The 17,697-nt window shown below is 44.8% G+C and overlaps 1 protein-coding gene across 7 annotated transcripts in view; it reads right to left on the bottom strand.

Annotated features, from left to right (window-relative positions):
• The window catches only part of GPR107 (G protein-coupled receptor 107), a 387,352-nt gene that overhangs the window by 248,220 nt on the left and 121,435 nt on the right, over positions 1-17,697 (bottom strand). For all 7 annotated transcript variants that reach the window (XR_011268468.1, XR_011268470.1, XR_011268471.1 and 4 more), the window contains exons 6-7: positions 10,762-10,799; positions 1,929-1,985 (exon numbers count right to left, since the gene is read on the bottom strand). Coding sequence is in view for 1 of the 7 variants with exons in the window: in XM_069609259.1 (XP_069465360.1) it covers positions 1,929-1,985; positions 10,762-10,799 (95 nt within the window). In the remaining 6 variants the exon portion in view is untranslated. The remainder of the gene's footprint in view (positions 1-1,928; positions 1,986-10,761; positions 10,800-17,697) is intronic.

Below are 17,697 nucleotides of genomic sequence, written 5' to 3'. Positions count from 1 at the left end.
TAGGACCTCGGGAGATGGCTAATTTCATAGTTAGTCTTGGGTCTGGTTGTTCCCACCAGCCAAAAAGGGAAGGTGTCCTCTTCGGAGCTCCTCGGTGCATAGAAAATTGGGTCAGGACAGCAGTGGTCACCTCACGGTCTTGCAAAGGGTCTGCAGGCGTCTCTAGACATCATCTTCAGTTACTTCTGTTTCCTGTGGTCGACTTGCTTTACACTCCAGAAGCCTCACCTTTTATACAGTTCCAGCACACACTCCTCTGCAATCTCTCATAAATGGGGCATTTTGCTGTCCAATCCGGACAGCCAGACCCCCCTGTGGGAGCTGGACCCATTAAGGCACTCTGGCAGACAAAGGAAAGGGGGGGTGCATGACTCCTCACCCACTTCCTGCCGGCCCAGACAATCTGGAGCCTAGGCGGGGATACCTACTGGTTCCCGCCAAAGGCAAACACACACAAAGACCTCCACCTCCCAGAATGGTAGCAGGGCTAACAGAGCAGCCACGCTGGTAATGGTGAAAAAAGAAGTGAGGCCCCAAGTTGGTACGTGGGTGCCCCCATTGTGCACTACCAAGGCTATGTACATAGCATGCGGTACAAAAATTACACAATAGTTGGTAGAACATGTCCACTGCCACCAGTCATAACTAGGTGATTATCTGTGCGACTAAAAGGTCACAGGAGCAGAGAGAAGGGGGTTACCAAGTATCCCTTTGCCACTCCACTGAAGGTGGTGTGGGCCAATCTCTCAGACTATAGGGCTTGGGAGATGTACTAAGTATCTCTCCATCCTTAAGAACTGTAGTTACTTAAGGATATAGAAAAAGAATCATAAAGAAGGACCCCAAGGGTCCTCAGCGACACTGCCCATAGGGCGCTGTGTGCTGCAATAGTAAAAAAACAGATGCCTTTAAGCGCTATGCAGCAGACAGACTCAATAGTACAGGTAGAATAAAAAGAATAGAGTTCCAAAAGACAGGCCACAAGAATGGGGGGGGGGTGGAGGCTCAACTCCTTCAGGATTGAAAGAAAAAGGTCCAGAAGTCCAGCAAAACGTGTTGGGGGTCTCACTAGGATAGGGGATGAAACATGAAAATGATAAATCTCCCTAATAGCTTGCTACCCTCAGAGTCTCACTGGGTACCAGGCTCCTCCATGATCAGTCTCCTGTGCAATGCCTCCGGGCCTACCGCTTACTTTGGGGCTGTAACTAATATCTAGTCCCCTGCCTCCTTACACTTACCCAGAGCCGCTCTGCACTGACTGCACTTCCCCCGTGCACTTTGCATTGTCACACTCACGATCTGAATGGCACAAGGCCTAGTATGATAGTTTGTCTTGTCCTACTGTCTTCCCTCCCTTATCTTGGTGCGCCTAGAGACACTTGTGTACAGGCGCGTTATAAATGACATATCATTTGCAAGTTGACGGCAACAGAAAAAAAACAGTAACAGAAAAAAGGCTGGCCATTCACAATATTGCCAGAAACAAGCTTAGCCAGCATATGGCCACTCACAACATGCCCAGTACCATTTGAATACCCCAGCATCCACATGCCCAGTAGCAGATGGAGAAAGTCCCCTTCATGGTAGCAAATACGGCTAGTCCCAACTTAACAGGATTGGCAGTCCCTGCACTGGCCAGAAAAATGTGTACACAGTAACTGCTTGCAATCTAACAGGTAGGTAAAGCCCCAAATGACCAGTAACATATCCCCAGGCACAGTAAAAAAAAAATATATAATTTAAAAAAAAACTGAAGACCTGCTTATATGCACTCAATACCCTAACACTTGATTAAATACAGAAAGATATTGTGATTTCTAAGTGCTGCTTGCGTTTATGGATACAGAAAATATGATAAAGACTGGCAAGCAGTATTGCACTTTTCTTGTTTACACAAGACAGGGTCTGCGTAAGGAGTATCCTACCTGAAATGACACAGTCCGGTTGTTCCGCAGGAATGGAAAGGATTCTTCAGCAGGAGCCTGAAAGACAAGAGATTGGGTTCTGAAAGAAGCAACAAGGGAGGAGACTGGGCAATAACAGTGGACAGCGGAGGAGAAAGCACAGCAGGAACAGAACTACTCTGGGAGACATCAATAGCAGGAGAACCCGAATATTCAGGGGAGAGTGCTCAGGAACCCACACCCAAAGGTGTCGGACAAAGGAAGGATGAGAGAATTACAGATACATTCTGGGGGCTATAAAACAAAGCTAGCTCAAAAGGAAGAGGCTCCCAGGAAGCCCAACGGGGAAATACACCCTTCACTGCTCTCCCCAGGTGGTCATATTCTGCTCATAAATGAGACACCTCGTCCCTACTGCCACCACCCAATCAGGCACCACAGGGCCCGATTACTAACAGAGCACCAACGAGCCAAGGGCTGTGATATTCTGAATGAAAGGCGTTATCTGATCATAATACCACCATTTACTTTATCCTCATTTATCGTCCGCCATCCACAATGCCAGAATTTCCTCTTCAATGAGGCGATATGCCGACTGCTCAAGCCATTGCCAGAAGTGGTCATACTGCACGACTTCAATCTTGGGCTTTTGATAGCTCCAACTGGGCAGCTACTATGGAGTCCACTTTGACTGACTTGGGTTTTTTTCACCAGGCCACTGCTGCAGCTCATTAAAAGGGAGAATGCTTGACTGGACTACAAGCCATGTCATAACCATTAACAACTTGGAGCAGATTCCTTGTCCAGACCATGCAGCGATTCATTTTTGTCTGCTTGTCACAGTACAAAAACCCTAAACCCAATAAGATGGTTATTACATCAAGAAATATTCATAGGTTGTCTGTTGCATCAATGGCAGGCCCATTTAGAGGCACCATTTAATAATTGGCCAAATATGCTTCAGCCGGTGAACTCGCTGAGGCATACCTAAATATGCAGTCTAAAGCAGTTGACATAGTGGCCCCAGAAGAAAGGGACTCAGAAATTCTAGAACTTACGGTTGTTAAACGCAAAGCCTTTGAGTAGTGGAGAAAAAGCAACTCTGAAGTAAATAAGATTAAATATAATCTTGCAGCCAAGGCTCAAAGCTGCCATTATCCTGACATAAATATGTTCCTATGACCAGAGGATTGAAAATACTATCTCCGACTCTAAATAACGTGATTCTCAAAGAGCTAGAAGGGCCCCGTCCATCTGCTCCTTTGGTCAATAAAAATAAAGTCTGGTGAACGTCTATTCAGGACACTATGATCAATAAGATCAAAACAATTCAGTAAGGTATTATGGACAAACAGGACACACTAGATAGGTCTAGGGTAAATTTAGAACTTTCTAGACCCGAGAGCACCATGCCTGCATTGGAGTTTTGATTGGCTACAAAGCTTGAGGCCTCCGATTTGTTACAGCAATTGAAACTGACCCATTGCAAGGAGGATGTATACCCTGCACTGGTTGTGAAGACATGTGCTGTTCAGCTTATTCCTTCAATTGCTACATTTATCAATGCATCTTTTAGTGAAGGTTTTGTGCCGCCATGCATTAAGCAGGCATGAATTTCAGCATTACTTAAAAGAAATCTCTTGCTCCCAACGTCCCCTTGGATGTGGGCATATTATCAACATCCTGTTCCTACTTAAGATCCCGGATAGGGCTGCCTATATTCAAGTACAGGACTTTACCAAGTATAACATCTTGGGCCAGCGACAATCGGGGTATCGGAGTGCACGTAGCACAGAATCTGCCCTACTTGACCTGAAGGCTAACAATCTTCAAGTCTTTGAAAAGGGTGGTACAGCTCTCCTTATGCCCTTAGATCAGTCCTCCGCCTCCATGCATTGCTGGTTTCTAGGCTCCTACATTCCGCCTCCTTCTACAGCAGCGGCCAACTGGGTGATATCTTTTCTGGCAGACCCTTCAGTTAGGGTTTTTCATGGGGACGTCAATACAGATGTCTTTGTGGTGACATGCAGAGTCCCTCAGAGCTCCTGCCCGTCACCCACATTGTACAATATCTTCACCCAGCCGATATTGTAACTGCTTGATGCTAATGGCAACATTTATACAAATTACGGTGATGACATCCAGTGTCTTTTACCCCTTTCGGGTGATTACACCAGGAACACAAGCCATCAACCCAGTCTATTCTCTCATACAGACTTGGATGGGGGATACAATTTAGCCTTAATTGATGCAAAAAACTGGGCTGATAGCCGGTACAGCAGCTCAGTTGAGAAAGTAGAGTCTCGATGTTCATGATTTTCAGATAGCAAGTTGCGCTTTTGCCACACTTCCCAAAGTGAATACTGTGCATCATGGATCAAGAGCTAAACATGAAAGCACATGTGAATAGCCTTGTCTCTTCATCTTACTATCTCAAACTGTTAGTTCAGGTAAAACCTTTACTTAACCACAACAATTGTGCCACTTTGCCCGGGCTAATACTGGTGCAAAACTCAACTATTGCTGCAGCTTTCTGCAAGGTATGGACAAAAGAAAAATCGTCTGGTTACAGATAGTGTAAAATAATGCGGTACAGGCTGTGGAGGGATCACACAGAATAGATCATCTGTCAGAGGCCAGGAGGGCTCCTCAACAACTACCTATGGCCAGTAGAGTTACCTTTCGCCTGCTGTGCATTGCACAGAAGTGCCTATATGGCACAAGTCCTGCGTACATATCTGCACTCTCCTGCCAGCCCGCACGGAGGGTGCTGAGAACTAATCACTCCTTTCTTCTTCGGGTGCCCGGGGCCAAGCTGACCATAGTTGCCAAAGGGTCTTTCCCCAATGCAGCTTCAAGAAGCTGGAATGCCCTCCCTCCTGATCTGAGGGTTTGTTGCTCCGTTGCCAGCATTAAAACGTGCATTAAAAACAGCTGTGTTTTACTGCTTTTTTTCTGCATAGCCTGCTCTACACCGATGCTTGGACCCTGGTTGCTTTGGTTTTTGTAGCGTTTCTATGCCCGTGGGCCTTTTCTGTGGAGCTTTATAAATAAAGTAAAGTAAAAATTAAAAACGGTGTGCGAGGAAAGTATGACGCAAGTTTGAACCACCACACCCCTTTTTCCCTGCACACATCGAATGCACTCCTCCAATGGAATAATCTTTTATTACGTGCTAAACACGTAAGCACAGGACCGGGATTCGTACCAGTGTTGCTTTGCATTGTCTTGCTTCCAAGACAAACGCATTGCCCTTGTGCTATCCTCCCGGACGATCTCTCAGAATTTCTCAACAGGGCTATAGTATGTTGTGCGACAGTACAACCACTTCCTAGAAGGGCTGCTACCTATTTCTGGAGATCTGTTCAGCACCTCACACAGCATGGAACCCTTTCAGAGCACTAGAAATTGGGGTGTAGGGGTGGTGTACACAAAGGAGTTAGAATGGGCAGTGTGGCGGACCTGGAGTCGCTGAATGTTTTAAGAGATCCTGTAGCTTGTGGTACACATCCGTGTCGTGTGTCCTGGGGCTTGCAAGATCGGAACTTAATGTCCTTCTGATTATCCATCTGTATATAATCTTTTGTAACTTCTTATTTTTACTCCTGCTGTATCATTGTATTGAGGTCTGTCCCTCTTGGGGTTTTATTCGTGTCTCTCAATGGTGAGGTACCACCACCCCTGGGGCCTCTCCACCAGTTTCCTACTTTCCTGGATTTTTATAATTCCGTGGTTTGTGCTTTAACTGATTCAAATTGATTTGCAAAGTCTTTTCATAATGCATTCCAATGTTAAATACTTGGCAACTTCGGTTCCCAATACACATGTTCGTGTTTTCGCAATGCCTCACGTTCAGTATTGCAATTACTTTCACATATGACACGCAGTCCCAATTGCCTCCCCCTTTCTTGCTCTACCCTAGTACCTTCAATCCACGCGGTTAGTTTGGGGGCCTGGTGTTGGGATTGAGCGGCATCCTTGAGGCTCTATCTGTTTCATCGGCTCTGCCGGTGACTCGCTCCAGACCCCTCGCTCAGTGTGCTTGTTCTGTCGCAGGGAGTTTGTGTTCCTCTTGAGTAGAGGCGTCATTGGTCGGGCTTCAGGCCCACCACAGAGTTCCCATGGTCACGCCGACACAAAGGACAGCTTCCTGGACTCTGTTCTGACAGCAAGTTCACCTGCACTCGTCACACCCCGGCCTCCAGCGATCTCGGTTGGCATTCTCTTCCTCACTGACAGCCGCGGACCCCACACTGTTCCACCCCTTTAAGGCATAGCTACATCAGAGGGCTTACCCCACATATGGCTTGCTCTCTTCTCGATCGGTTCGCCCAAGTTACATACAGATCGGAGATTAAAGGGGCGTTCGTTTGACTTCATGTCTCGTATTTGAGACAGCATTGCTTGAAGTCAGCAAAAAGAAGCACATATTACTTGGTATTAAAAGCAACCCCATATAAGCAGATATTGTTCTCTAGGGAGTTCCTCGTGGGAATGAGTCATTGTCCCCTAGAGGGGAGTCACTCCCAGTGAGGTCCCACTTGCCTCGACCCCAAGGGAGGGTCTTGCTGAGCAGGCTCACCTCCCTAGTCTCATAGGGGATGGCTCCCACCTAGTCAGATGGGGCGGAATACCCTTGATTCGTCACAATGGGATATGCAGAAAAGCATCATTTGCAGCTCCGGTGCTGAATCAAAAGAGTGAAGTACTGGATGGGATATGCTGTGTCCTGCCAGGGCTAAGAGGGTTACTTACACCATGAGTCTGCAATCTGTGGCTCGAATGCATAAAACAGACTTCTTTGATTCCTCACCTTTGACCCCCACTCGCTGGGGCTGATGGGAGTTGTAGTTGAAGACATCTGGTGCACCAAATGTTCCTGATCCAGGGCGTAGAGCTGGGGAGGAGATACAGGTCCCCAGTCATGCATCAAGTGGAACATTGGATAAGGAAGGCCTTGAGGAACTGGCCAGTGTCGCACTTACTGGGGCGAGATCAGCAGCTTTCAACAGGACAACGCTGCCCTACTAGGAACACCAGGGCCTGCTGTAGGCAGGAGGTCGAATCGGCACAGAGTCTGAACCCCTTCACAGTACACCACTAAGCAGGTGTGATGTGTACACACAAAACTTGCCAGCTGTTAAAAGCAACTTCCTGAACGAAGGGGTGCCACAGCGCGGAGTACAGCTTCAAAGCGCTTGCATAAACCATTAATGGCCCACCAGATGAAATCTCTTCAAATAGGGATCAAAGGGGAGGTTTGCCCATGTTGCAGGCTGGGGTGCTCTGCAATGGACTGATCGAGCTGCATGGAAATATGTACATCAGACAGAGATCTGAGCTTTCATGCTGGGCTGACTATTTATTTTACTCCAACTCCAGCAAAAATGCACCAAAAGCGTCAGTCTGAAAATACAGCCCACTACGCAGCGGCATGGAGTGTCTGGATCGGAGGGATATTCCAACGTGCCAGTGAGGACATCTTTCCCTTCAGAAAAGAACGCTGCACCAATCCTGGCAAACGACACAGGGCTATACACAAGAGGCATGTTCCTATGCCCGCCGGATGGCGCCATTGCACAAGGCTGCACTGCAACCACACACAAAGCCTATTCCTGGGTCCCGCACAAGCAGAGAGATATCCTGCATTCATGCTTTAGCAATGAAGGTTCCATGGACAATGCAAGATGGTCTATGACCAATGAAGATTCCATGATGGACAATGCCAGATGGTCTATGAACAATGAAGAGTCCATGATGGACAATGCACGATGGTCTCGACCAATGCAGATTCCATGATGGACAATGCAAGATGGTCTATGAACAATGAAGAGTCCATGATGGACAATGCACGATGGTCTATGACCAATGAAGATTCCATGATGGAAAATGCAAGATGGTTTAATTCTAATGATTTTGATAAAAACATGGGCTTAAGCGAATAAGAAAAATGCTGTGTGTAAACCACCCATGACTAAGAACTGTGTCCAATCTGCAGGTTAAAGATCTAACCCCGGAAGGATAGCTCAGACAGTTAAGCCGCATGTACAGAGTTCTGCTTCAACATGTACATTTAACCTGCAGGTCGCAGAAAGCAATCCCAGTATCAAACCACATTAGGCTAATGTGGTTTGTGTGCAGCCCCAGTAGCAATGGCTTGCTTTTCATCCTTCCAAGAGGAACAAAACAAGCACCAAGTCCGTTGGGTAATACTAGATGTCAGTCTTGCTGAAGCATTTCTACAAGGTCACAAGATTACGGAGCTGGATGCCTTTCGCTTTAAAACGTTTACGTTTCCAAACCCGAGCCCCCCTGCACGTTAGGCATGAACCATCAATCGACCCTCTGTCTGATGGTGGACCAGTCTCACCTTTATCAGAGGATTAGTGTCGGTTCCCGTCTAATCTGGGCGGAGGGAAACACTTCATAGATGGCAAGTAATACAACACACTACCACTGGCCCCACCTGCCCTACTCCCAGGGAAAGGCTGTCAAAGTTTACAGGCCAGACTAGAGTGGTCATGGATAAGACTTCACTCCAAAACTCGTTTACTGGGCTGCTGGTGGCGTGGGAGGAAACCGGCCATAGAGCATCGCCAAAAGTGAGTCAGAGGACAGCAGCATTCCATTGCAGATCGGGGGAGAATTGAGACTGGCCACAAGTCACAGTGGACCTTCAGTTAACGACTCCTTTGGAAAACAATAGGTTGGAAAATGAACGTTTGTCATCTGCAGGGGCAAATGATGCAGACTGCTGCATCCAAGTGCACGGGTTGCCCCTTAGAGACCAGTGATATTATTTATAACGCGCTTAATACCCAGAGGTTTCTAAGCGCGGACCGGGGAATCAAACCGGGGGTGCTCTGTGTCTTGCTTCCAAGACGAGCACGTTGCCCCTGAGCTATCCTGCCGAGACACGTCACTGTGGGCCTGTCCAGTCAGGGTGGTTGGGTTTGCAATAAGGGTGTGAGTGAGACATACGTTACTTTATGGACCCACTGAAGGGAGTCAGAAGCCGGACTCCATTGCTCAATTGTGCCTCGAGGTCGCCTGGCTGCAGGGGGGTAGTGTCCGATGGCTGACTGGAGGACAAGGAGGTGGGGAGAGTTTAGCAGATGTGGGTCGTACAATCCCGTCTGTTTCTAGGTGGTAGTGTGAAGGATACTGTAAGGATTCACAGAGAAACCAAAACAGATGGAGTAAATAAAGTGCTATTGCGACCTGCCCAAGGGTTCGGGAGGAGGAGTAAAGAGAGCCACTGAGGGACGGGTCACATTTACAGCAGGAAACAAAGCAGCAGCTTCCCACAAGTCCAACATATGATGTAGAGTTCTGCCCCACTACCTCTGCTGGCAGCCTCCTTAGTTCTGCGCCACTACCTCTGCTGGCAGCCTCCTTAGTTCTGCGCCACTACCTCTGCTGGCAGCCTCCTTAGTTCTGCGCCACTACCTCTGCTGGCAGCCTCCTGAGTTCAGCCCCACTATCCCAGCGTACAGCCTCCTTAGTTCTGCCCACTACCCCTGCTTACAGCCTCCTTAGTTCTGCCCCACTACCCCTGCTTACAGCCTCCTTAGTCCTGCCCCACTACCCCTGCTTACAGCCTCCTTAGTTCTGCCCCACTACCCCTGCTTACAGCCTCCTTAGTTCTGCCCCACTACCCCTGCTTACAGCCTCCTTAGTTCTGCCCCACTACCCCTGCTTACAGCCTCCTTAGTTCTGCCCCACTACCCCTGCTTGCAGCCTCCTTAGTTCTGCCCCACTACCCCTGCTTACAGCCTCCTTAGTTCTGCCCCACTACCTCTGCTGGCAGCCTCCTTAGTTCTGCGCCACTACCTCTGCTGGCAGCCTCCTTAGTTCTGCGCCACTACCTCTGCTGGCAGCCTCCTGAGTTCAGCCCCACTACCTCTGCTGGCAGCCTCCTGAGTTCAGCCCCACTATCCCAGCGTACAGCCTCCTTAGTTCTGCCCACTACCCCTGCTTACAGCCTCCTTAGTTCTGCCCCACTACCCCTGCTTACAGCCTCCTTAGTTCTGCCCCACTACCCCTGCTTACAGCCTCCTTAGTTCTGCCCCACTACCCCTGCTTACAGCCTCCTTAGTTCTGCCCCACTACCCCTGCTTACAGCCTCCTTAGTTCTGCCCCACTACCCCTGCTTACAGCCGCCTTAGTTCTGCCCCACTACCCCTGCTTACAGCCGCCTTAGTTCTGCCCCACTACTCCTGCTTACAGCCGCCTTAGTTCTGCCCCACTACCCCTGCTTACAGCCTCCTTAGTTTTGCCCCACTACCCCTGCTTACAGCCTCCTTAGTTCTGCCCCACTACCCCTGCTTACAGCCTCCTTAGGTCTGCCCCACTACCCCTGCTTACAGCCTCCTTAGTTCTGCCCCACTACCCCTGCTTACAGCCTCCTTAGTTCTGCCCTACTAACCCTGCTTACAGCCTCCTTAGTTCTGCCCCACTACCCCTGCTTACAGCCTCCTTAGTTCTGCCCCACTACCCCTGCTTACAGCCTCCTTCGTTCTGCCCCACTACCCCTGCTTACAGCCTTAGTTCTGCCCCACTACCCCTGCTTACAGCCTCCTTCGTTCTGCCCCACTATCCCTGCTTACAGCCTCCTTAGATCTGCCCCACTATCCCTGCTTACAGCCTCCTTAGATCTGCCCCACTACCCCTGCTTGGAGCCTCCTTAGTTCGCCCCCACTACCCCTGCTTGGAGCCTCCTTCAAGCCCATGTGCTGAGGCCCAGTCTTCACAAAGCTGCACTCGCTACAGCCAAGAAAGTTAAACAGCCCTCAAACACAAGTACATGTCCTCCCACATCACTTAAATTAGCAACAAGTGACCCTGGCCTTACCAGAAGCTTGTCCACGTTGCGCTTAACCTTCTTCACATCTGAAAGCAGAGAAGAGTGTTAAAAGATGGTCACATGGCCCTGAACTCATACGAATGAAAAGAGGACTGCTGCAGTAGTGTCCAAGACAGTGTTCTCCCATTACAGGATATTCCTGCACGACAAAACCAAACACCCTACAGGCAGTGCCCCGGGCGCGCCTAAGCTCCTGGTCAACGCCCTCCGGCGCCTGAACAGTTAATGAAATAGGCCACTCTTGTTAATGCACGAGTGCCCTATTCTAATGAAAACCGCCTTGCATCCGGAGATCATCATCTCAATAGGGTGCTGATGCTTTCGCATCATCACCCGGTTATTAAATGCGCCACGCCTCCGCGGGCACACTTAATAGGGCGCCTGCCGCGCCTTCTCCCACTATGCCAGCTCGGGAGAGCGTTTGAAAGACTGCCCGTCGCGGGGGAGCTAATGGCACCCAGGGCGATCTCCCTCCCGCCCCCAAGGCTGGCCCTGCCTACAGGCTGTCAAATGAAGGAGGAGCCCAAGAAAGAGTGAACTATAGGTAAGTCTCAGTTTTATGGTATTTTTTTACATTTCAGTCTGTATTTATCCATATTTATTTCTTGGTCTTTTTATCTGTATGTATCTGCATTTATTATTTTTCTTTACTAAAATTACGTTTTCTAGTATTTGTTTCAAATGTAATGTTGACATGAGCTCTAACTCTGAGGATGCATTTCAAATGTATTATGCATAGGAAAATGCAAAGTAAACTGGAATCCCAAACAGCTGCCTACTTTCCACCCCTGAAATCACCATGGAGAATAAAATGGTCACAAGTTTACTTTGTGATTCACATTTAATGTTGCCTTAGGATGAGGCATAGATTAAGCAGCTGAAAAGTATAGTCGGCTTTCAGTTGAAATTTAGTGTTTTTTTTTAATGTTGTAGTTGATAAATCAACTTTTTAATACATAAATACAAGAAATGTATAACCACGACAAACATTACATACAAACTTTAATAAATTCACATTACATTATTACACAATAAAACATGTCCTATTAAAATAAATTATTATCTCAATATTGGTAAGAATAAGTTATTACATTCAATTTTACCATATTTTCTCTTTCGCGTTTTTTCTAAAACAATTTATTAAGGTTTCTCCCTAATGGCTTCCTTTAATTTCAAAGTTCTTAGGTAATTCACCACTGCTATTCTTATTGTTGTTATTTGAGTATTATACATTTGCAGCCAGAAGAGTTCAACCGTTAAGGGGACAAATGTTTCAAAGTGTCTTCTGAAATACTCAATTCTTTTGTGCAGTAGCATAGGACATTCTGCAATTAGATGAGCTAAAGTTTATGAAATTCTAGGGTCTTTACAGAAATTGTTCTTTTTTCATAATGATGTTCCATTTAGCTAGAACACTTCTTGTATGCCATAGGTTCATTCTGAACCTTGAAATGAATCTCTAGCTTTAACACCAGGACATTTTAGCAAATAATTTTCCGGAGTCCTTACTTTTTTCATGATTATTTTGTGGACTTTTGCATGTTTTGTGTTTTGGCATTGCTCGTAAGTATAGATCCAATCCCACATCATGACTTTTTCTTTGGCTCGCTCAGGGTTTATTACTAACAGTTCCTCAGAGACTTCCGCAATTTGGAGGAAATGTTTTACACATTGACGCCACATACTCATGACCTTGTGTTCGCTGGTCTTTATATACATAGGCAGTACATGTAGTAGAGAGCTTTGTTGTTGCTCCATGATGCATTTATGATAAAGACTACATAATCTCCACATGTACATGCTGTATAACGAGGATAAGCCCAGTTCATATCTTAGTAAGCACATTGGCACTGTGTTGGGTACATGCAATATATTTTTCCAAAATAGGCCTTCCAAGCTTGTCCAAGCCATCTCGTTTCTCCACGCTCTAGTCTCTGCACCATATAGTACCGTAGGGACCACCTTTTGACAGTAAAACAATTATCGGTTGAGAGAAAGTACCATATTTTTGATTTATAATAGAAGCTTGGAAGGTAGCAGTTCTGATTTTCTGTCTAAGTTCTTCTAAATATGGAGCATCGACAATGGATGTATTAACATTCATCCCCAGGTATTTATACTGAGTTACATCTTCTAAAGATTGAGACATTAGGGACCACGTGAAACAAGGTGCTCTGGTTCGGTTGTTGGGTACAATCTTCATTGTCTTTGTTTTGGAGACATTTATGATCAGATTTTTGACTTCCACATATTTCCCCAGTTGATCAAGTAAAGTTTGTAATCCTCTTGGCGTTTTAGCCAGCAGAACCAGATCATCGGCATAAAACATCCAAGGTATTGCGTGTACTCCAAGTCGTGGCGCATCTGATACCACCTTTCTAAATTCCTCCGCTACATCTGCTATGAAGTAATTAAACAGGGTGGAGGCCAGGAGACACCCTTGTTTCAAGCCTTTATATGTATTAATGGACTCGGATAGAGTTCCATCCATTGTCAATCATACTTGTATAGAGGTTTCAGTATGAAATTGGATTATCCAATGTAGTATGTATTTAGGGCATAAGTTTTTTATTAATTTGTTGAATAGTAGTTTTCTTGATAAGGAATGGAACGCAGTTTCAAAATCAACGAAAGCCATAAAGACTGATTGTTTAATTTGTAGTTCATGTTGCTTAATGGCATTCAAGACCTGTAGATTTACGGAAGTACCTATGCCCACCACAAAACCCATATGGAAAGGATCATTTACACCCACTGCTTTAGACCATTTGTTAAAGTCTCTTAATACCAGTCGCGCAAAGATCTTTCCTGGTGCATCAAGCAATGCAATGGGCCTGTAGTTTCTAGGGTTTAATCGGTCCCCTGTTTTATAAATGGGGACAATTATAGATTTCTGCCATGAACAAGGTATCTTTTTGCGGATTATGATTTGATTAAATATAACGCATAGTATAGCCGCCCATGCCTCTGGATTTTTTTTTTTTTAGCATAAAGTTGGACAGACCCTCAGGTCCTGGGGCTCTAGATTTACTTAGTTTTTTGATGTAAATTTCAATGTCCATATTATCAAACCTTAATTGTTCGTGTCCCTTGAGACTATGATCAATTTGTCTCCACGGGAAATGGGTTTCAACATATAGAGATTTGTAATATTGTACCCATACTTCAGATACTACATTTGTAGTATTGATCGTCTTCCCCCATAAGTAGCTTTTAACAATCCCCATACCAAAGCAGAATTCTTTGAGGCCATTGAATATAGCATGGTTTGAGCATCTTTCAATATCATTTTTGCTTTTTTATCCAGTTATTATAACTATTTTTGCACTTAGATATCATAAATGCTTTGTTATAATTTTGCTGTATAATATAGCGTACTTCTTTCCTAAGCTCAGCTTTCTTAGTTCGAATCTCTTCATCATATACATGTTCGTGCTTTTTCTGATTCACAGAAATAGGCTGTTCCGATTTCTTAAATAACTAATGTTCCCACATAGTCTCCATCTAGATATTGTATATTAGGTTTCAGAATGTCTTTAGGATAAGATACCGCCAAGAGAGGTTCATCCAAGACAGCAGGAGTCCATCTAAAGCGATTGCCATTTGTGGATATTTCTAGATTAGGAGTATATTTCTGGCGAGTATTTGTACCCGTATTTGTCGGCCATGGCCATGTTAGTTGTAGAATGTTATGATCACTTTTGGTTTGCTGTAGAACTTTGAAAGAGGTAACATGACAGAATAGCTCACTGTTGGTGTAAACATAATTGATTGTAGAAGCATAATTCCCTTGCTGCCATGTAACTTTCAGGAGGTACATCCCCAAGCACTGAGCCATTTATCATGTTGAAACCCCTCTTCCATTAGGCACATCCACTTTTTCTTTGTATCCCTTAACTTCCCAGTTCTTTCATTAATGCAGTCCATATTTAGATCACCCGCAATGACTGATAAGGATCCCCTTGTCAAGTATACAGTCATGTTCAAACATTGTATCAAATCCTTAAAAGAACGATTGTCAGAAATACTAATATGGTTCCAGTATATATCTAGGCAGGCAAAAATCTGACAGTTCAACCTAATTCGAACCAACTGCATGTAACTGTTCGGGGCTGCCCATGCTTCAACTTTCATTCCACTTGACATTCTTACATCTGTTAGAAGACCTGCTTTAGGCCGACCTTTCGTTCGTTTAATAGCCGGTTCCAAGATTACATAATGATTCTCCCATACTGGGGGAGAAATGAGCCATACTTCTTGCAGCATAATAATGTCATAAGTACTCAAAATGGATATAGAAGTTGAAGCAAGATTAGTGTGGCCTCAGGTGTTCCAAGAAGCTAACTGAATGCATTGCTTACTTTCCTCGGAATTAAGCTAACATTCATTTGTTCCTTTTCCCTGAGAGAAGCTAGTTACCATTCTTGTCCGATTACCATCGTCAGTGAAACATTTTATCGTCAGTGGTTCAGATGGGCCATCAGCAAACCATACCTTTCCATCTGGGATATTTGCTCGTTACATTAGAAGGATATATGTTGGCTACATTCGGAGGATGGATATTTGTTGCGTTTGATGTTACTGTGGGATTGTGTGTCAGAAAACCTAATTGGAATATTTCGTCCCTTTCTTGCCAAATTGTGTATTTAACTATAGCTGAAGACATCCATATTTTTACAAGTGACCCATCATGATCATGGATTAATTCAACTTTTGATATGTCATCAGATTTCACCCCTTGTAAGACTGGAATACTCTTTAGTATATTTAGTACTGAGGATCGATTCAAATCTTATAACCCATACTGTCCACCTCGACATTGCAAAATTAAACTCACATGTGTTAAGACATTAAATTTGTTATGCCTGTTTCACAGTGGCAGCTTCATTTAATTTTGTTTATTTGTCACCACAGCGTTCACGCTTACTTGAGTCACTTTTGCTCCACCAAAGATATTATTTTTGATGGGTTTTCTGGTCATATATTTTAGGGTTATATTTCCCAGTCTGATTTGTCTCAATTTCAGGGAGCCTTGTAGCATATGTTTTATTACTCTGAATTCCGTGAAAAGAAAATACCCATTGATTGCATGATTTCCTCACGCCTATCTTTTAGAGTCAAAAACGAAGAGGCTTTTATTTTGCTATCAAGATTGATTCCCAGTTCTTTTGACTGGATCAGTTGGGAGGAAGGGTAGGTTCTCAATTCGCCAAGTGACTGTTCATTTTTTGCTACTTCCTCTACCAGATTGTCTAGAGGATCATACTTAAGATCCATCTTTAGTATAGTTTTAGTTTCTCAAGGAGCCTGTTGCAAGGATGCTTTGTTTTTATTAATTGCAGAATATTTCCAAATAATTGCTGCGCTCTTTTCCTGACTTCTTTTGTCAGGTAGAGACAGCAATTTGACAAATTGACGGGAATTTGTTTTTCTGCATTTTCGTAATCTTTTGATTTTTAGTTTTTTTAAACTCAGAGTGTTCGTTAACAAGTTTTTTTTTACCTCTTAGGTCACACTGAATATGTTATATGTCTCAGTGTTTGTGGAGGGGGGGGGCAGAGTTGACATTTCCTTTTTCAATAGATCTCTCTTCTATTATATTTTTTTCTTTTCCTGCTTCCTCTTGATCAAATATTTTCTAAGGAATTATCATGCATCACGGAACCCATTTTCTTTTCATTCACACGCAACGAAATTAGCCTTTCTTCATGTAGCTGGTTTCTATTGACAGGCAAATCACACGTAGTTTCTTTGAAGCCTGTTATTTTTGGCGAACATACTTTGGGGTCACTTACATTTTCAATCGTCATGTTTTCAATTATCGGAATCACAGTGTTCCTACTTTCTAGCAATTCTTTCAGTCGGAAGTTCTGATCTGATATTCTTGCATCTATGGTTTCATAAAGCTTGGCTAGTGTAAACAAAGCAGTATTCGTGGCTTGTAACGTAATTTCAGTGGAAGTTATTAAGGCAGGATCTTGAGAACCTTTGGATGCTGAATGGTCATGCTTGGCGTGCCTAGGGGAATGTTGTGTGAATGATAGCGATAAGATGGAAGAATCTTGGGAGCTCTCCGGGAACATTATTGCCGATTGTGATAAATGTTCCTCAATATATTCAGCATTACTTTGTTTTTCTGCTTCACTGCTAACTGGTGTCGCCAAACCATCTATCACATCAGGAGCCTCCACCTCGTCATTCATTCCTTCTTGGTCATTATTTACAGGACATATATCAATAGGTTGCGCAGGTTCTGGATGTACGATTACATTAGTCACAGATTTATGATTTGCAGGTAGGGCATAGTTGCCCAGCAGGTTCTGTTCAGTAAAGGCTGCTAGAAGTGAGTCTGAAGGCGTACACAAATTGATCGCCGGCGCTCCCGAGGTGGAATTTTCAGAGATCGCCAGAACAGTTTGTGGCTCGTCACTTATGGTTTTACAGTTTTTTTTCCTTCTCTTTTAAGGGATTAGGATCAGCCCCCAACAGACCATCGGAATAAAACTTCCTTATGTCATTCGTATGCGATAGAGATCTACCACGCGATGATCCGCGTGGTGGAGGGCCCTTCCCAATGCGCTTAGGGGTTGTGTGAAAATCATACGGTTGGTAAATTATAGGTTCCATTTCTAACATATTTACTCGTAAAGTATACAATTTTACCATAAGTACAATTGAACAATATTATTAGTGATATCTCACCAAGGGAAAAACTTTTTGGAACAAAATACTAACAGATATACACTCTTTAATCGAAGAGGACAACCCACTCTCTCAGGATTCCAGTATTCGTTTTACTGCATTGTGTTTTAGTTAATCCAGCACTATTTTATCAGACACTCACCACTCACCGTTAACAGTGAACAGTGCAAGGGGGGACGCTGTTGCGCACGACGAAGATGGCCGCCTGAATCCTGAGCTCCT

The sequence above is a fragment of the Ambystoma mexicanum genome, chromosome 8 (assembly GCF_040938575.1).
Source record: "Ambystoma mexicanum isolate Mex_15411 chromosome 8, UKY_AmexF1_1, whole genome shotgun sequence".
Classification (NCBI taxonomy): Eukaryota; Metazoa; Chordata; class Amphibia; order Caudata; family Ambystomatidae; genus Ambystoma; species Ambystoma mexicanum.
This window is presented reverse-complemented; position numbering and strand designations above follow the sequence as displayed.